Source organism: Eleutherodactylus coqui, chromosome 11, assembly GCF_035609145.1.
Source record: "Eleutherodactylus coqui strain aEleCoq1 chromosome 11, aEleCoq1.hap1, whole genome shotgun sequence".
NCBI lineage: Eukaryota > Metazoa > Chordata > Amphibia > Anura > Eleutherodactylidae > Eleutherodactylus > Eleutherodactylus coqui.
Genome location: NC_089847.1, coordinates 93,107,330 through 93,124,761, shown reverse-complemented (window position 1 = coordinate 93,124,761; position 17,432 = coordinate 93,107,330). Strand labels below are relative to the sequence as shown.

The 17,432-nt window shown below is 41.1% G+C and overlaps 1 protein-coding gene across 1 annotated transcript; it reads left to right on the top strand.

Moving 5' to 3' along the window:
- Positions 1–1,318: 1,318 nt before the first annotated feature.
- Positions 1,319–14,487, top strand: LOC136582199 (intestinal mucin-like protein). The gene is made up of 10 exons (XM_066583048.1): positions 1,319–1,346; positions 1,425–1,523; positions 3,327–3,455; positions 3,539–3,637; positions 5,024–5,152; positions 6,044–6,142; positions 9,016–9,144; positions 11,372–11,417; positions 12,692–12,800; positions 13,907–14,487. The coding sequence occupies exons 2-10, from the start codon at positions 1,437–1,439 to the stop codon at positions 14,073–14,075; spliced, it is 996 nt and encodes a 331-aa protein (XP_066439145.1). The 5' UTR covers positions 1,319–1,346; positions 1,425–1,436; the 3' UTR covers positions 14,076–14,487.
- The last annotated feature ends 2,945 nt before the right edge of the window (positions 14,488–17,432 follow it).

Here is a 17,432-nt window from a genome sequence, read left to right as displayed (position 1 = left end):
GGCTGTTCAAGGACTGCATACATGGCACAAGATGTACACTGGATGAAGTCATGGAGTGCATTCTAAATGGGGACCGTACAGATAGATTAAATATATGCAAAAATTCAAATAGATAAGCAATAATAAATACAGGTGACTCTTTCAAAGTCACTAGTCCTAAGTAACACACTTAAGAAACAGCACACTTTAGAAGATAGCACACTTAGGGCTCATTCACACGAGTATGAAATTTACGCAGAAGTTAGCCACGCAAAAAAATCGTGGCTAACTGAGTGAAAAATAGCATGGATGGACAATTTCCCATTATCAAGCCACATGCTTAATTAGCAGCGAAATTGCCCATTCACACTATTGAGAGCTGTGTGGTGCTTTAAAAAAGCACTGCTGCTCTGGCAGGAGAGAGGTGAAGGAAAGCACCTGCTGGGGATTTCCTTATTCTCCCCGGCAGGTGAACCCCTGTCTCGCCGCTGCAGGGCATATCCCTCCAGCCCCGCTGACATGAAGGGGAACCCCGCAGAGAAGGGGTTTTCCCCGGGGCTTTACTTCCTTTCTCTCTTCCATAGGGGGGTATGGGATGATTCCCCTGTAGCAGGGAAAAAGAGGGGAAGTGGCCTAATTTGATGTACTTTTGCCTAAAAACAAAGAATTCTTATTTCGATATTTTTTCAGAAAAGGTCACCCTGAAATCATATAATTAGATATATAGATGTGTAAAGATTCTCTTTACATTCATATAGACCAATGATTTTTTCAGGGTGACCTTTTCCGAAAAAATATCTAAATAACAATTACATTCTTCGTTTTTAGGCAAGAATACATCAAATTAGGATACAGGAATATGAGGTTATAAAAAGTTATAACCCTAGTGTGCACAGAGCTGCAGATATTAGTCTATTGGCACCAATTACTATAAGTGACAGCGCTAACACAGGGAGCCGAGTGAGTATATAAACTACATCCCTGGAATCCATGGAACCTGCCCTATGAGCACCATCACTTAGTTTATAGTGATCATAGGTGGCGATAGTTTCCATTTAACTACATCTCTCAATCAAAGGTGGCATAATTATTGAGGTTTTCCAGGTCAAGTACTGGGTAGAGCAGGACAACAGTAAAGGGGCCATACAGCCCACCAATTTAGGCTATATTAAGTTTGGAGAATAGTGAAGTCTGCAGAATACAGTCAGTCTTATTTCTCTTCTCATTCTGGTTTTCAGGAAGGAGAATCTGTTTCTTTCCCGAGTGACAACTGTACCTATTATCAATGTGTGAAGTCAGGGGAACAACTCGTTATAGTTGCAATAAAAGCGAGCTGCCAAGTAACGAGCCCAGAAGACTGTAAAATTGTAAGTAATTAATCAGCCTGTTGTGTGAAAATACTTATGTTCACCAATATAATTGTTAATTATGACTTTTGTATTTAGAGTGAAGAGTACATGCCACCTACTGGCCAGTGCTGCGGAGAATGTGTCCAGAAATACTGTGTGATGACTACACCGAACGGAGAGACTAAACTTCTGAACGTGCGTTCAAAAATAATAATAACCTCTATTTATATATAGCTGGGAATTCTGCAATGCTTTACAATTGGGGAAGGAACAAATAAGTAAAAGACAAGTAATCAAAAACAAATAAACAACCAATAAGAGCTTACGATCTAAATTGATTGGGAAGAGAAACACAATGGTTGCATGGTGACAATTTTGTCTTGGGGACCAGCCTCTTATGTTAGTATGGTAGGTGGAACATGTATTATATAAGTATAGGAAATATCCAGCTCGCCAACCATGTCCGTGGGGAGAGAGCACATGCTCGCTTGACAAGACCTAGAGTTGAAAGTGCTGTAGAAAAAGACAGTTCACTCCTAGCTTGAAATTTTGAAATCCTAAACTTTATTGATCCACGTTAAAAATATGCATTTGCAAACAAACATGGCAGGTTCTGCTGATGCGTTTCTGGCATAGGTACGCACACGTAGGCCGCTGTCAGACAAGCGATATTTTTCAATAACCTGTTTGCTAGATGGCTTAGCCTGGCTACAGTCTGTAAGCATTACGTCAGCAGGGAGACCTGGAGTCACTGGTGCTAGGAGGGGAAAAAGGGAGTATGAGCTCTATATTATGTTCTGCATACAAAGCACTGGGTTTTATAAAGAAGCTGGATCTCAGACAACCCTTTTAAGGATTAGGAACCTACTGATTCACCAAACCTTTGCAAAAAGTTTGGTTCGGTCTGAATTAGTTTGAACTCAACCAGAGGTTCACCAAAATCCCTAAAACTGGTGTATAACACTGTTTAAGGCCGCCTGCACACAGGTGAATTTTTGCTGCGGAATCTGTGGCAGGCGTCCGCACCAAGGATCCGTATCAAATACCGTACATAGCATGCTATGGGAAATCGATTTACATGCGCAAAACAACAGTGACCATTAGACCCAATGGTTTCCTATGGATACATTAAAACGAAAGAATTTTAGCCACACAAAGAAATCACATCTAAAAAGATAGGACATTAGCCACTGAAATTCCGCAACTGAAATTCCCTGCTGCGTGAAAAGATAGGATCTAACATATATTTGGTGCACAAATCGCAGAAGCCTCCATAGACTCCCTTCATCTCAGGATGATGCTGGGATTCTCCTGCAGGGGAAAATAATGGATTCCCCAGCAGCACAATTCTGGGGTTCCCCGGCAGGGTTGATGGAGGGATTCCCCAGCAGCAGGGGAATCCCTCCATCGTCCCTGCAGGGGAACCCTGGCATCGCACTGCTGGGGAATCCCTTAATCTCCCCTGCAAGGGAATCCCAGGATCACCCTGAGATGAAGGGAGTCCCAGCAATGAAGGGAAACCCTGGGGGAACCCCCTTCATCTCCGCGGAGGGGCTTCCCTTCACTAGAGAGAGATGAAGGGGTTCCCCAGGGATTCCCCCCATCTTTTTCTCTCTAGCAGTGCATCTTTTTGATCAGATGATCATCCGCTCAGTCAATTTTCTGCAGCACTAACTGCGTTTCGTTTGCACAGCTAATAACTGCATGAATTCAACGCTCGTGTGAATGAGCCCCAAGTGCTTGGTTCGGGTTCGTGCCTAAGTGAACTTTTAGCAAAGTTTGACCTGAAGCAGAGTTCTACTGGTTTAGTTCACTCAACACTACTTGCCAATTCAAGTACTGGGCAAAGCAGGGCAATAGAAAAGGAGCATACAGCCCACAAATTTCCTACCATTGCTTTATACCCTACTGCAGTTAGACTATATGAAGTATGAAGAACAGTAACGTCTGTAGAATATATTGAGTTGGTCTTAATATTCTACTCTTTCTGGTTTTCAGGAAGGAGAATCTGTTTCTTCCCCGAATGACAACTGTACGTCTTATAAATGTGTGATGTCTGGGGAACAACTCGTTACAGTGGAGCAAAAAGTGACCTGTCAAGTTAACAGCTCCGCAGACTGTAAAGTTGTAAGTAATTACTGGACCTGTTCTGTGAAAATACTTCAGTTCACTGATATAATAATATAATTAGTTATAACTTTTATATTTAGGATGAAGAGTATTTCCGACCTGCTAACCATTGCTGTGGAGAATGTGTCAAAAAATCTTGTGGTTTTGTGATGCCGAATGGAGATCTTCTACTTCTGAACGTATGTTAACATCTCTGTTGTTTCATTAGTTGAAGTATAAGGTTGGTCATATGAATAAAACCCAATGTCCACAGGCGGATCTGATTTGCGGAACCCGCGTGGAACTGCGCAGGAGATCCGCAAATCAAGACGTTTATAGGGATGCATTAGCATGCGCAAAATAATTAAACTGCATCGGATGTCAATTTTTCTCAGCGTGTATTTATTTGATATATGCAATGCTGAATTTCAATATTCCTGATCCTTTGTTTTCAAGAAAGACAAGCCACCACCAGTGATGTCTGGCACCTGCTTATTCCCCTTTTCACACTGAAAACACATTTATTCCCTGCTAGGACTTCCAGTGATCAACTGTAATCTGTGGGGAAACCTGACAGTAACGGCCTTTTTGCACAGAACGATCTTTTAGATTCTTGCTGGATCATAGGAATCTGAATGATAATTGTTCAGTGTAAACACTATCAGCAGGTGAACAACAAATGATAATTCGGTCACATGTCATTCGTCATTCACCTTAGGCAGGCATAAAAACCAAACTGCGATTGGCCTGTGTGAACAGGCAGTCGTTCATTTATAAATGGCTGCCTGTTTACTGTGAATAGAGGTGGGCAGCGGGAGCCGTCTGCAGCCAGCTCCTCCTCCATTCACTGAGCGATCATCGCTCCTGTGTGAAAGCATAGAATCAAACAGCATATAAAACGTAATAGAGGTTCAAAGATGCACTGTGCAGTGTTTGTATAGGGGACCACTGTAGGAAAGTCTGTACTGGAGTCCCTAGTTTGGCTTTCCCTATAAAATTAGGGCCGCTTTAACCATTAGGTAAACTAAGCATGTGCCTAGGGCTCAGAAACAGGGAGGGCTTAGGAAGATGTAAATAGAATGTGAACATCCCAATGAATGGTTTTCTGGGTAGCAGGACTACCGAGAGTCTATGGAGCACTTTCACAAGCATTCAGTGCTCTTTCCCACGAGCGTATATCGGCCGCCGTTTTCACGGCCGGATGATATATGCTATGATCTGATGTATTGGATTCCAATACATCAGATCACATGGCCGTATTCCCGTGTCGTAAAAACGCCCGGCCGGGCAAATACAGCGCTGGGCGCTTTTATGCCAGGCCGGAAAGAAAGTCCTGGAACTATCTTTCCGGCCGGAATACGTCGGCCGCTGCACATACAAACGCCTTAGTGCATGTGAAAGAGCCTTCAGAGTGCAATGCAGAGGATTCTTACGTGTGATTTCTATAGTATAGTCAACAGAAAATTAGCAATCAGTATGTATCTGATAATTCAGCACATCCTTACAGTACAAAAACACACAGATATGAATTCAAAAAGCATGATACGGATTGATTTAGTAATGATTTTTTTGTTTTGTTTGGAAAGCCTGGAGAGACGACGACTGATACCCATGATATTTGTACTAACTATACCTGTAAAGAAGTAAATGGTCAATTGATACCTGAAATAGAAAAACAGAAATGTAAAATCCAGAGTGCTGCTGATTGTCAACCGGTGAGTTAAATGAAGTAATAAGATTCACTTTAATGTCACAGTTAATAGTATATTGCATTTAATATATCATTTTATAATGAAAGGGGTAGTGTTTACTAAGGTAAATGGAAATGACGCTAAAGTGGTTGTCATATTACAGACATTCCCCATAAGCAGAGGTGTTGAGCTGATGAGCACATTGTGCTTGTCTATGCTCCTGACTCTCCTGGCTGGGAGAGAATAGCTTTTTAAATATGTCGGTATCCATTTTTAGCACTTATATATTGAGAACATATTATACAGCACACTCTGTATGTAAATTACCTGAGAAGAGTCATGTGGGTGGTCCTGGACTCCCAAGGACTTATGGACATCCCACATGCCAGCTCCAGCAACTATCGGAACATACATCCATATTGACTTCTATTATACAACAAACAAAAAAAAAAACTCTTTGAATCCTGTTTTCGGTACTGAATTGTGGCAAAAGTCAGTATCCTGGTTTAAAATGTCATACATATGCTATAAGGACACAATACTGATATACATGTGACCAATAGAAAACTATGTAAGAATTTGTATTTTTTTATATTGTACGAACATTTATTTGGGTTGTAACTAGAGATGAGCGAGCACGCTCAGATAAAGCAGTTACTCGAGCGAGCATTGCTCTTCTCGAGTAACTGCATTCTTGTCTGAGCAGGCTCGGGTGCGGGGGTGAGCAGGAGGCGCTGGACAAGAATGCGGTTACTTGAGAAGAGCGATGCTCGCTCGAGTAACTGCCTTATCCGAGCGTGCTCGCTCATCTCTAGTTGTAACCTCATTTATGAAAGCTAGAATTTGATTGCTGACTGTAAAATTAAGGTGTTTTCTGTTTTTATGCAAATAGTGTTTAATTTGTGTTAACTCCAGGGTGAGAATTATACTGCTCCTGTTGATGCATGCTGTGGAAAATGTGTCCAGAATGAATGTATCATTACGATGCCAAGTGGAGAAATTGCTGTTTTGAAGGTATAAAAAAAGCTTACATAGTCAATGAGCGCTATGTATTAGAGAGGGAAAGTGGAAATATTACTTCCACTATGTGACCCGGTGATCACATGACCATTCGGTGCCCCCTGACACAGCAGAGTTGCAGGGTCCTAGGAGACCCCGATCAGTTCTGTTAGTGACTGTTGTCACAATAGGGGGATATTTTCCCCTGTAACTGGGACTTCTATGGACGGCCCAGCTACAGTGGAAGAGTGTAAAATAAAGAAAAAAGATAATGTGAATGACCGCCAGAGGACTCTTATGACATCATGGGGGACATATATGGTAAAAAAAATTGTTACAAAAATAAGTAAAAAAAATTACAGAACAAAATAAAAATATATGCATAAAAAAGAAAATAATTCGCCACCAACGCCAACCGAACCCGTCACCACAAACGCCCTGTAATCCAAAACTATACAAATTATATATTAAAATGTCTGAAACTTTATTTTAGCGTAAATATACTAATTTAAAAAATAAACTATACATTGTTTTAAAATTTTTTTAGCTTTTTACCTCCAAAAAAGTTTTAAAAAGTCAGTGAAAAAAGTTATTAAAAAACAGCCCTATATGTCACAGGAAAAAAAATGCATCAAAAATTATGTTGGCAGCTGAAGAAAAAAAATAGGGCAGTAAAACCACCACATGGGTAAAATCCCTAAAAAGTGGTCCCTAAGGGGTTAACCCTTTCCAATCCACTGTCTGACGTCTAAAGACATTATGATTTAAGGCTGTACAGCTTCGATGTTAAAAGACGTCCGTCTGGGTTCTCTTACTATATATTGCCAGCCTCTCTGCTGTCGGATACTATCCAACATGTCACCTCATGCATTACTGGCTTTAGCCAGCATATAACGCCGTTGTATAACAGCAGAAAAAGAGTAAGCCCCCTAGGAAAACCAGAATACACATTGAATTGGAAAGGGTTAAATTAAGTACTAAATCATGTTTGTAGCTGTGATTTTCAGGTTACTGTGAAAAGTATTATTATTATGGTAAGGAAATGGCCATTGAATTCTATGTTGCCATGATGAACTGTGTGTGCCCTTGCGAGTGAAAGGGTTTAAAGGTCTGTCCCAACCACATAATATTATTTCACCATAGCAAACCACCATGGTGATCGGCTACGTGCTGCAGGTTCAACCGTTGAAACCCCTAGTGATTTACTGATATAGTCAGCGGAACTACAGGTGGCCACAAATACCTCCTGAAGTGGCGACTGCAGGAGAAATGGGGTCTTTATTACACACCGTATATGAGCGGGGGTTGTCCTAATGGGACAACCCTTGTAATATGAGTAACACGTTCATATATAGGTTTTAATACATGATAACCTGGTAATCATTTTCATCTGTATAGGGAGCCCTGTGAAAACAACTTCCAGTTCTTATATTTAATCTTGATGTTACATAAAAATGCTCATCAAACTCCATAGAATAAATGTGTTATTTACGAAGACATTGTCACAGAATATTACTACTGGTTACAAGTTGTAATATTATTGGAGGTAATCAGCTCTTTTTTCACAGTGGTCCTTCAAGTTACAATATTAATTGGTTCTAGGATGATCATTGTAAACTGAAAATATTGTAATTCGGAATCATAAGCCTATGGAGAATTAGTAAGTGGTTCTGTAGCCCACAAAGTGTCATCCCAAAGTGAGAAAAAATAGAAATTAAGAGAATGTTCACTTGGCGAATTTGCTGCAGAATTATCCAGAGCACCTTCCATCTCTAAAAACTCTCAAAAAAACATCTTTCTGCTGTGGTTTTTGGCACAGATCTGCATGTTAATTTACCACTGTCAAGGGGCAAAATCTGCGTGTGGAATTCCGACACAAAATAAGTGTTTCCACATCAAAAAGTGACATTAAGGGCTCAGTCACACGGGCGTTTATATGCGCGTAAAAAGGTTTGTGCTGCGTTCGTAAAAAACAAAACAAAACGCATCTACAAAAGATAAAACATATGGGTGGCAATGGACATGGTCACACGGTTTTTTTAAGCGCGTAAAAACGCCGTGTGACTGAGCCCTTACCGTGTGAACATACCGTAAAGGAATTTTCTGGGAATTTCCAACTGCTGACCTATCATCAGGATAGGTCATCAATAGTTGACAAGAAGAGAGAGGGGTTGAGCTCCTGCTATGACTGTGTAGAGAGATTAAACTTCTTTAGACTGTTTAGACTGCAGGAAAGTATAAAAATGGTGGACATAAGAAGGTGCAACTCTTATAAAACAATATTCTAATGAGTAATTAATCCGGTTCTTCTATATTGAATGATTAAAAGACAGCCAATACTATAATGCGTTTCGGAGACACAGCCCCTTCTTCAGATATGGCTGTAGAAAGCACAGGATGTAAATGAGGATTCTCTTATAGCCACACTGCAGGTCAGAAGAATAATAGTTGATTGGCGGAGACCAATACTTTTGTATAGGGTTCCAGAAAAATTAGATACTCTCATCTGGTGTCCAAAGGCAGAGCTCATCCTGGCATGGGTAAAGAACAGTACAGCATGTAGCACTGCACCTTACTATACAGAGGCACTACTAGACAGCCAGTCAGGGAATGTAATTCAGCAATAGAGAGGTTTTTGCAGTAGAATGCCCATATTGATTGACTATCAATCATAAACGCCACAAATCGTCAGTGTCTGTGGAATTGTATGTTGAATCTGGTTTCATATTATAGTCAACCTGAAAAGGCCATTGTACTTTGTATCCTGAGGCCATTGTAACTTGAGCAATCACTGGATTTCAAACACGTGTTCATTATTATTATTATTTTATATAAAAACTTTCAAATGTATGCGTTATTTATGCTTGTTTTTGTCTATTCTTTAAAAGCCAGGGGAATCATCATCTTCAGCGAAAGACAAGTGTGTAACTTATGAATGTATAGAAGTTGGTGGAGCGCTTTATACCATGTTACACAATAAGTCTTGTGATAACGTAACAATAGAAGACTGTGAAACAGTAAGTCATCGGTCCTAAAGCAATGAAACATTCGAAATGATCAGAGCACTTACATTATAGCGCACCTAGTGGTTCTGGGGGAACGGTAGTTGGCTGAGTATGACAAAATACTGAATATTACTCGTTAATTCCCTTGTACTGAGTTTCAACATGTATTCTAGTCTGTTCTCATAAAGAGCTGCATTCCTAATTCCAAGGTTATCGGAGATGAATTTTTCCATTCCACAATGGCTCTTTAACCTTTTTCTGATCATGTACGTTTGCGAAGTGCAGTTCTTACACCATGGAGCGTACTCTATTCTGATGTAGTTGATATTACTCAATAGTTTTCTTCCTTCTAATTCGCATACTCTTTCCCAGGGAGTATTGCCTGTAAGGCTCTCTAAACCAACTACCGTATTTTTCACGTTATAAGACACACCTCATGGTAAGACGCACCTAGGTTTTAGAGGAGGAAAATAGGAAAAAAATATTTGGAACTCCCCCAGACCAGGCTGTTAGGGAGGTATTACAGGAGGAATAAAGAGAAGTAGTACCAACTCAGAATGAAGTATATACAACTTGTCAACCTACCAGTCAGGATCCAGGAAAGCTGAGTGTAAATGTAATGGTGATCTTATAATTGATCACCCAGCTTTCCAGGAGCCCTGAATGCCATGTTTGGCTAGTTATAGCAATGTATGTTGTATACATGCTTGCATAACACTGCAGTTGGCATTCAGGATTCTGGAAGAGCTGAGTGACAATGTAATGATGATTCCATTAGTTTTCGCTCAACTTTCCAGAATCCTGCATGGCATGTCTCATTATGGTTATGTATGGTGTATACATTTGTGCATAACTAGGCACAAGTATATACACCATACATGCAGCTCTCTCCCCCCTCTGTTGTGTATCCAGCAGATAAGTGTTGTCCAATTGCTCAGATCTCATGGTGTCCTACCTTCCTGGCTTCCTCCTTCTATTTTACTTTGTCTCTCCCTCCTGTACTCTCCCCTGGGATGCTATGGGGTGCGCAGGGTTCTTTAATCTTCATCACGAACTGTCCGCCCATACAACAGCTCCCCGCTACTCCCCGCCCGCAGCAATCAGCCGTTGTCGGACACTCTGCTCTCCTGTTTGTATACAAAGGGCCCGCAGCTCAGTGAGAAGGATTTACTATCTGTTTCAGCTGCCGCTCAGGTCAGATTTTAGCATGTTTGCTCTATAGGACTCACTGACTTTTTCCACCCACTGTGGAGCGAAAAAAAGGGCGTCTTATAGAGCAAAGAATATGGTAGATATCCACATAAAGGACCAATACTTTTTAAGTATTTATTTTCCCAGGATGCAATTTGGCACATATTGCATTGTAGATGCTCAGCTAAATTATTAGCATGTGTGCTGAAAAGCTGAGGACCGATTACAGTAGCAAGCAAAAGAATTATGAATGCAGCTCTGGACTACAATGCAGGCTGAACCGTTTACTGTATGGAAATGGTATCCACATGTATGCTGTAAACATGTGTTTACGTGGAACTGCCATTTTCCTAGAAAATTAAATGTATGTCTATGGTTTCATAACTCGCTTTGTTTGTTTCACCACACCACTGCCCACAATCCTTGACAAGGATCAAAAGGTAAGTGGGAGAAGGAAGGTTTCCAAAGATGAGTATATAGAAAAGTTATTTATAGTCGCATTTAAAAAGATGCTCCAGCTTTGGGACAAATTCTGTAAGGGGAGGGATGTGGGTATACTACTTTCAGTTGTTCTTCTCTGCTGTCTCTCTGATCCATTAATTTTGGGTTCTGTTTTAGGCTATCCAAGATGGCTAATGCAATCTTCAGACTACCTTATCCCCAGGTAGTGTTAGACTACTAATGTACTGTACCTCCTCTCTGATTGGCCAAAGAGCAGTGTGCATTAGGTAGATAGAAAATTTCTGCAGACATCTTGGAAGGCCGAAAACAGGTCCTGAAACCAGCAGATTGGCGGGGCAACAGAGAACAACTGCAGGTGTTATTCCCCCCTCCGGCCGTGGGACAGAATTCTGTCCCGATACTGGAGGGTCACTTTAAGGATTGTAGAGTTTTATTTATATTTTGTTCTACATTACCTTTGGCAGTGATTGTACCAAAGGCCAAGCATCTCATGTTCGTTTTTTTTCCCATTTATGAGTCTTTAAATTTGTCTTCATCTGTAATTATTTCAATTGCGTAGTAATTTAATTGTTTTTCTTTTGAACAGGGCACTATTGAAGTTAGTGATGATGGCTGTTGTTCAAAATGCAAAGGTAAAATCATTTTTAGGAATGAAAAATATTTAAGATTAGAATAATTTTATGTCACTTCTCCAATCATTATAGACATAATAGTAATAGGTCAATTAACCATGGTCCTGGGCTTTAAACCCACACCACTGTAAATACAGCACAGGTTTAAGGTTCCTGCATCTAGCAGGAACAGGTCGGATTTGCAGCTGTTGCAAACATCAAGGGAGCCTGAGAAGACAGCAGGTGGTTTATAACTGTTTTTGTCTTCTCTTCTGAAGCCTACATTTTTTAGGTGGATTGGCGAAAAAAAAAGAAATTCTACTATTTGTTTATTGGATTTCATTTTTACAGCTTTCAACAGGCAAAATTCATAATGTATTAACATTATTCTCTGGGTCAGTACCATTCTAGCAACACCAAGTTTATACAGGTTTTTTATCTTTTGCAATTTTTTTTGTTTAAATATTTGCTTTTGTGTTGCTGCATTTAAAGATCTGTATCATTTTTATTTTTCAATCGACAGATCTCTACAGGGGCTTGTTTTTTGTGGGCTGAATTCTAGTCTTTAGGATGGCTTCACACGAGCGTGTTTTTGTGCGTACATAGTTGTGCACCTCTGTACGTGCAAAAACACGCAGGTATTAACGTTCGTACATTGCCTTCAATGGAGCCACGGCAATGAAGACAATGGTCTGCTGGCACCCCTGAATTGTTTTTCAGGAAAGGGCTTTACATAGAAGCCCTTCCTTGAAATACAAGAATTTGAGTCTAAAAAAAACATATACAAAGGAATTCTTCATCCCTGTGAGGAATAAAGAATTCCCTACCACAGCTGTCACACATGACAGCTGCGGTAGGGGATCCAGCTGCCGGCATCCTGTACTTGTTTCTCAGGGAAGGGCTTTAAATATAAGCCCTTCACTGAAAAACAAGGAAAAGTGGTGTTGAAAAAAAAAATCATACTCACCTTCCTTTAGCTGCCGCGTCTTCTCTGCGCTGTCCTCGACTCTTCAAAGCAGTTCTTTTAGCAGGTGGGTATTTAAAATCCCTGCCTGCTGAAAGAACTGCTTCTGATTGGCGAGGCGCTCAGCCAATCACAGGCAGCTCTCGCTTGTCATTCATTTAGCGAGAGCTGCCTGTGATTGGCTGAGGTGCTCAGCCAATCAGAAGCAGCTGTATGTGATTGTCTAGGACCACACAGTCTAAAACTGGTCCTGGGTAAAGTTTAATTTTTTCTTTTAACTGGCTTCTTTGATGTAGATGACGAGATAACTTATTTATATGTTTCTCCTTAGCTCCAAAGCCTTGCGGAGTTGATGTTGGCCCTGTAGTTCTTCTGACTGGAGAGTGTCCACTGACTTTAACAATTCCATTCTGTAGTGGAGTCTGTATGAATCCTACAATGTAAGTATTTCAAAGAAACATGTTCACAAATCAGTTACATAAAAATTGGCTAGTATTTTCCCTCAAATAAAACAACACTGTAAATACAAAAAAAAATCTATTCTTTTTATTCTTCTAATCTTTCAAATTACATTTCCCAATTTAAAAAAAATATGTTAGCAGTGAAAATAACAATATATATGAGTAGTTAGAGAGATAATACATTAGACACACAACCAGTCAAGATAGTAAAAGGAAAACTTAACAGGGCCAGAAAAAGTTGGACTTAAAAAAATAAATTGAATACATACAACCCCCCCCCCCCCCACACACACACACAAAACACAGGTAGCTACAGTAGGCTACAGTTGCTCAAGGAAGCCTAAGGAGAGCAGAAGAGGGGACAGAAAACTAGCTACTATGTCATACAAGACACAAAATTTGGTATCCCTGTACTCGTACTAACCCACAGAATAAAAATACAATGTCACTTTTGTTGCACCATAAATGTTGTAAAAAAATGTTTCAATTGTGAGGTTTTGCCTACTAAGGGCTCAGTCACACGGGCGCATCGGCATCCGTACACCCGCGCCGATGCGCCCATGTGAGTGACACCAGCAGACAGACGTACCTAAAGAAGGCCGTCTCTCTGCAGCGCCGGAGGAAAGAACATGTGACCGGCTTCATTGCCTGTCATGTGTTCTTTCCTCCAGCGCTGCAGTGAGACGGCCGTTTTCTGGTACGTCCGTCTCCTTCCTGCAGTCACACGGGCGCATCGGCGCCGGTGTACAGATGCCGATGCGCCTGTGTGACTGAGCTCTTAGCCCCACTAAGATTTTTTTTTAAATAAATAATATGTTAAATTGTACCATTGAAAAATACAACTCTTTCTAAAAAAAAAAAAAATCCTTGTGTAAATATGTCACCTGAAAAATCTAAAAGTTAGGATTTTTTTAAAGTGAGGATACTAGAACTGCAGAATGTGACCTGGACACAGGTGTATCAATGACCCTTGGTCATGGAAGGGTTAAAGAAGGAAAGAGACTCAGTCTTGATGGGAAGTGCCAAAGGAAATTATTTAAACTTACTCAACTTCTTTTCAGCTAGCATTGTTTTTTTTCCATTAGGCCTAATGCAATGGAACCAGTATGCAAGTGCTGCCAAATTCTTCAATCAAGCAAAGCATCAGAGCCAGTAGCATGTAAAAACGGAACAACTATAATTTATGAATATGACTTAATTGAGAAGTGTGGCTGTCACGATCCGCCATGTGCTTATTCTACCACTCCTCGCTAATCCCTGCATTACTTAGTATGTTTTTCCTTACTGAATCCCCATGTGTACTGTATTTGTAACATTCTCATTCTGTGCTCAAACTGTCTGGCATACAATTTTGTCTATTTTCACAATTTAATCTTTTAGATGATCATCCATCCATTAGCATTATACATATTTTGTTTACGACCTTAAACAATATTATAATTTGTACAGACCAATTAGCAAATATAGAAAAATGAAAACATTCCACCAAGTTCTAGTACTCTGTTCCGAACCAGACTTACTAAAAACATATGAGTAGTAGTAAGTGCGTAGTAATTGTCATCACTGAATACGACGTATCTAATAAAGAAATACTGATCAGGGTTTTAGAAATATGAAAATTGGTGGTTATGGTAACAAAGATGGTCTTAAGTGTTACAAATTACAGAATTATGAATTTGGATTTATATATACATTAGATGCAGTATGTAAAATAACCGAGTAAACAATATTTACATTATACAAAAAAACTGGACATATTTCCTTATATATAAGGTCACCCAGTTAACAAGCAAAAATTATGTTCTGGCATCAGTATAATCTCTGGATTATTTGTGAAGGCCAACACACACTAGGAGCTCAAAACATATCCAAATAGATCATCAGATTAGAGCTATAAATTTACTACATCAGGCAAGGTTCAGATTTATTCTCCTTTCTTATGTGAGCCATGTCATTATCAATTCTAATTCACATTATCCTTGTTTGTAAATTTGTGCAATTCTCTACATGAAAAAAAAAATCTGAAACAGCTGTATTTTAAGAATTTTCACTTTGCTTACATTTTAATTAGCATAATAAATCAAAAACAAACTTGAGTATAATTTGACAGTAATAAAACTGATGCTCATGTGATTGGTACTTTCTGTGATAAGATGTTCACTCTCCAACGTTGCTTCTACAGTACTCAATAAAACTGACTGCTGCTGCTAAACTTTAAACAGTCTATCAATTTATATGCAATGTAGTAATCCTATTGTACTTATCTAATGCCTCTACAGTTGTTTGAAAGTTTGTCAACCTTTCAGAATTTTCTATATTTCTGCTTATATCTGACTCAAACTACATCAGATTTTCACAGAAATCCTTAAAGCAGGTAAAGAGAACCAAATCAAGCAAACGAGTCAAAACTATTAGACTTGGTCATTTATTTATTGAGGAAAGTGATTAAAATATCACATGTTTGTGGGTGGCAAAAGTATGTGAACCTTTAGGATTATCACTGCAAAGGGAAAAATCAACTTAAATATCACTGCAATACAAAGATACACAAGGGCAGGTTCCCATTGGAATACAGACAGGCAGATTGCTATACGGAGCAGCGCTGCACAAGTGCAAAATACTGATGAGCAAACCACTCATACGCCTACTATATATTGGGAGAAGTGACTGCTTAGTTTAGTACCCCATTTCCCCCCAAATAAAACAGGGTCTTATATTAATTTTTGCTTCAAAGGATGCACTACGGCTTATTTTCAGGAAATGTCTTATTCTGACTACAGCGGGACTACCCGATCTGTGTGTGGCAACCCGGCACTTCCAACCCTTAAAGGGGTTGTCTCGCGGCAGCAAGTGGGGTTATACACTTCTGTATGGCCATATTAATGCACTTTGTAATATACATCGTGCATTAAATATGAGCCATACAGAAGTTATTCACTTACCTGCTCCGTTGCTAGCGTTCACGTCTCCATGGTTCCGTCTAATTTCGCTGGCGGCTTGCTTTTTTAGACGCGCTTGCGCAGTCCGTTCTTCTGCTCTGAGCACGAGCCGCTTCAGCGTGCTCGCCGCTACAGCTCTTCTGCGCATGCGCAGACGAGCTGTAACTTCTCGGGAGCGCGCTGGAGCGGCCATTCTGCTACCATCCTCTCTTAGAGGAAGGTGCAGAAACTTGAGCCGCCCAGCCGTGCCGAGAAGCCGCCCAGCCGTGCCGAGAAGCCGCCCAGCCGCCCAGGTAAGTGATGGGTCGGGGGTGATGTGCGACTAACTGGCCTGGGCCCCGGAGCCTAGTGCTGGGCCCCGGAGCCTACATCTGTAGCGAGGGGACTGCCGCTGGGCCGCGGGGCCTATCGCTGTGGCCCGGGGCCTACATCTGTAGCGAGGGGACTGCCGCTGTGGCCCCGGAGCCTTCGTCTGTTGTCAGGGGACTGTCGCGGGGGAGCCGGGGCCTAGCGCGGGGGAGCCGGGGCCTAGCGCCGGTTACCTGCTGCCTGGCGGTGGGTGACTGTGGCCCAAGAGCGTGTGTCGTGGTCGGCCGCGTTCAATCCCGAGGCCCGATCGGTGGCTGTGGGGTCCGGTCGGTGGCCGCGGTGGGTCTGGTCGGCGGCTGCGGGGCGTCTGGTTGTCAGGGAGACACAGCTGGTAGCGTCTCGGGAGCGCGCACGTCGGGCTACAGCAAGCGCGGTGCACCATGGGAGAAACCCGCGGTGCACCTTGGGAAAAGAACTGGCGGCCATCTTTGGGAAACGTTTTATAAGTTGCTGAAACACAAGAACTGTGAGTAGAAACCTGCTTTAAAACCCTTTTACACGTGTGCATAGTAATGTATGCTTAAGATGGGGGACTGGGCAATAAAAAAATTCCACCCTTGCCTCGAGACAACCCCTTTAAGGTTGCTCACATGAGTGCCCAGACCTTTGTTGTTATCAGCGGTTTTACTGCGTATTCTGAGCAGTAAAAACGCCGATAAAGCCCTCGGCCGTCCACACAGGATCACTTACTGATTACAGAAGTCATAAATCCGGCTTCCACAAAGCAATGATTGTAATTGGTTCTTTGAGAGCTGTATTGATCGGCTGAGCCACGGACTGTGGGAACTGCGCTGGGGCTCTGGAGACCAGCGGAAGGACCTAGACCAAGTCTGCTGGGTAATTAACTCGGCTGATCTGCGTAAAAAGTGCTGTAAAATGCAACAATTGCGTTTTTACAGCCCTTTTCACACACCTAAATGCTGGGGCCTATTTTCGGGGTAGGTCCTATTTTGGGGGAAATAGGGTACTTATACATACAGTGGGTCCAGAAAGTCTTCAGACCCTTTCACTTTTTTTACATTTTGTTATGTTATAGACTTGTCCAAAGTGAAAAAAAATGTTTTCCCCACTCTGCACTCAATACTTTATGATGACAAAGTCAAAACAAAATTAAGAAATCTTTGTAATTTGTTTAAAAATGAAAAACTAAAATTTTGTATTGACATAAGTATTCAGACACTTTGGTATGGCACTTCAAATTTAGCTCTGGTGTCTCTATTTTTCTTGATCATGTTTGAGATTTGAGAGAGTTTCTACAGCTTGGTTGGAGTCCACCTGTAGTAAATTCAATCTGCTACAAAGA

What these genes read in the sequence shown, in the direction of transcription:
- LOC136582199 (XM_066583048.1), top strand. Translation starts at nt 1,437, where the DNA reads ATGCCACCTACTGGCCAGTGCTGCGGAGAATGTGTCCAGAAATACTGT. An exon ending in GCTCCGCAGACTGTAAAGTT is followed by an intron (nt 3,456 to 3,538) that starts GTAAGTAATTAC and finishes TTTTATATTTAG; the next exon opens with GATGAAGAGTATTTCCGACC. An exon ending in CTGTTGTTCAAAATGCAAAG is followed by an intron (nt 11,418 to 12,691) that starts GTAAAATCATTT and finishes GTTTCTCCTTAG; the next exon opens with CTCCAAAGCCTTGCGGAGTT.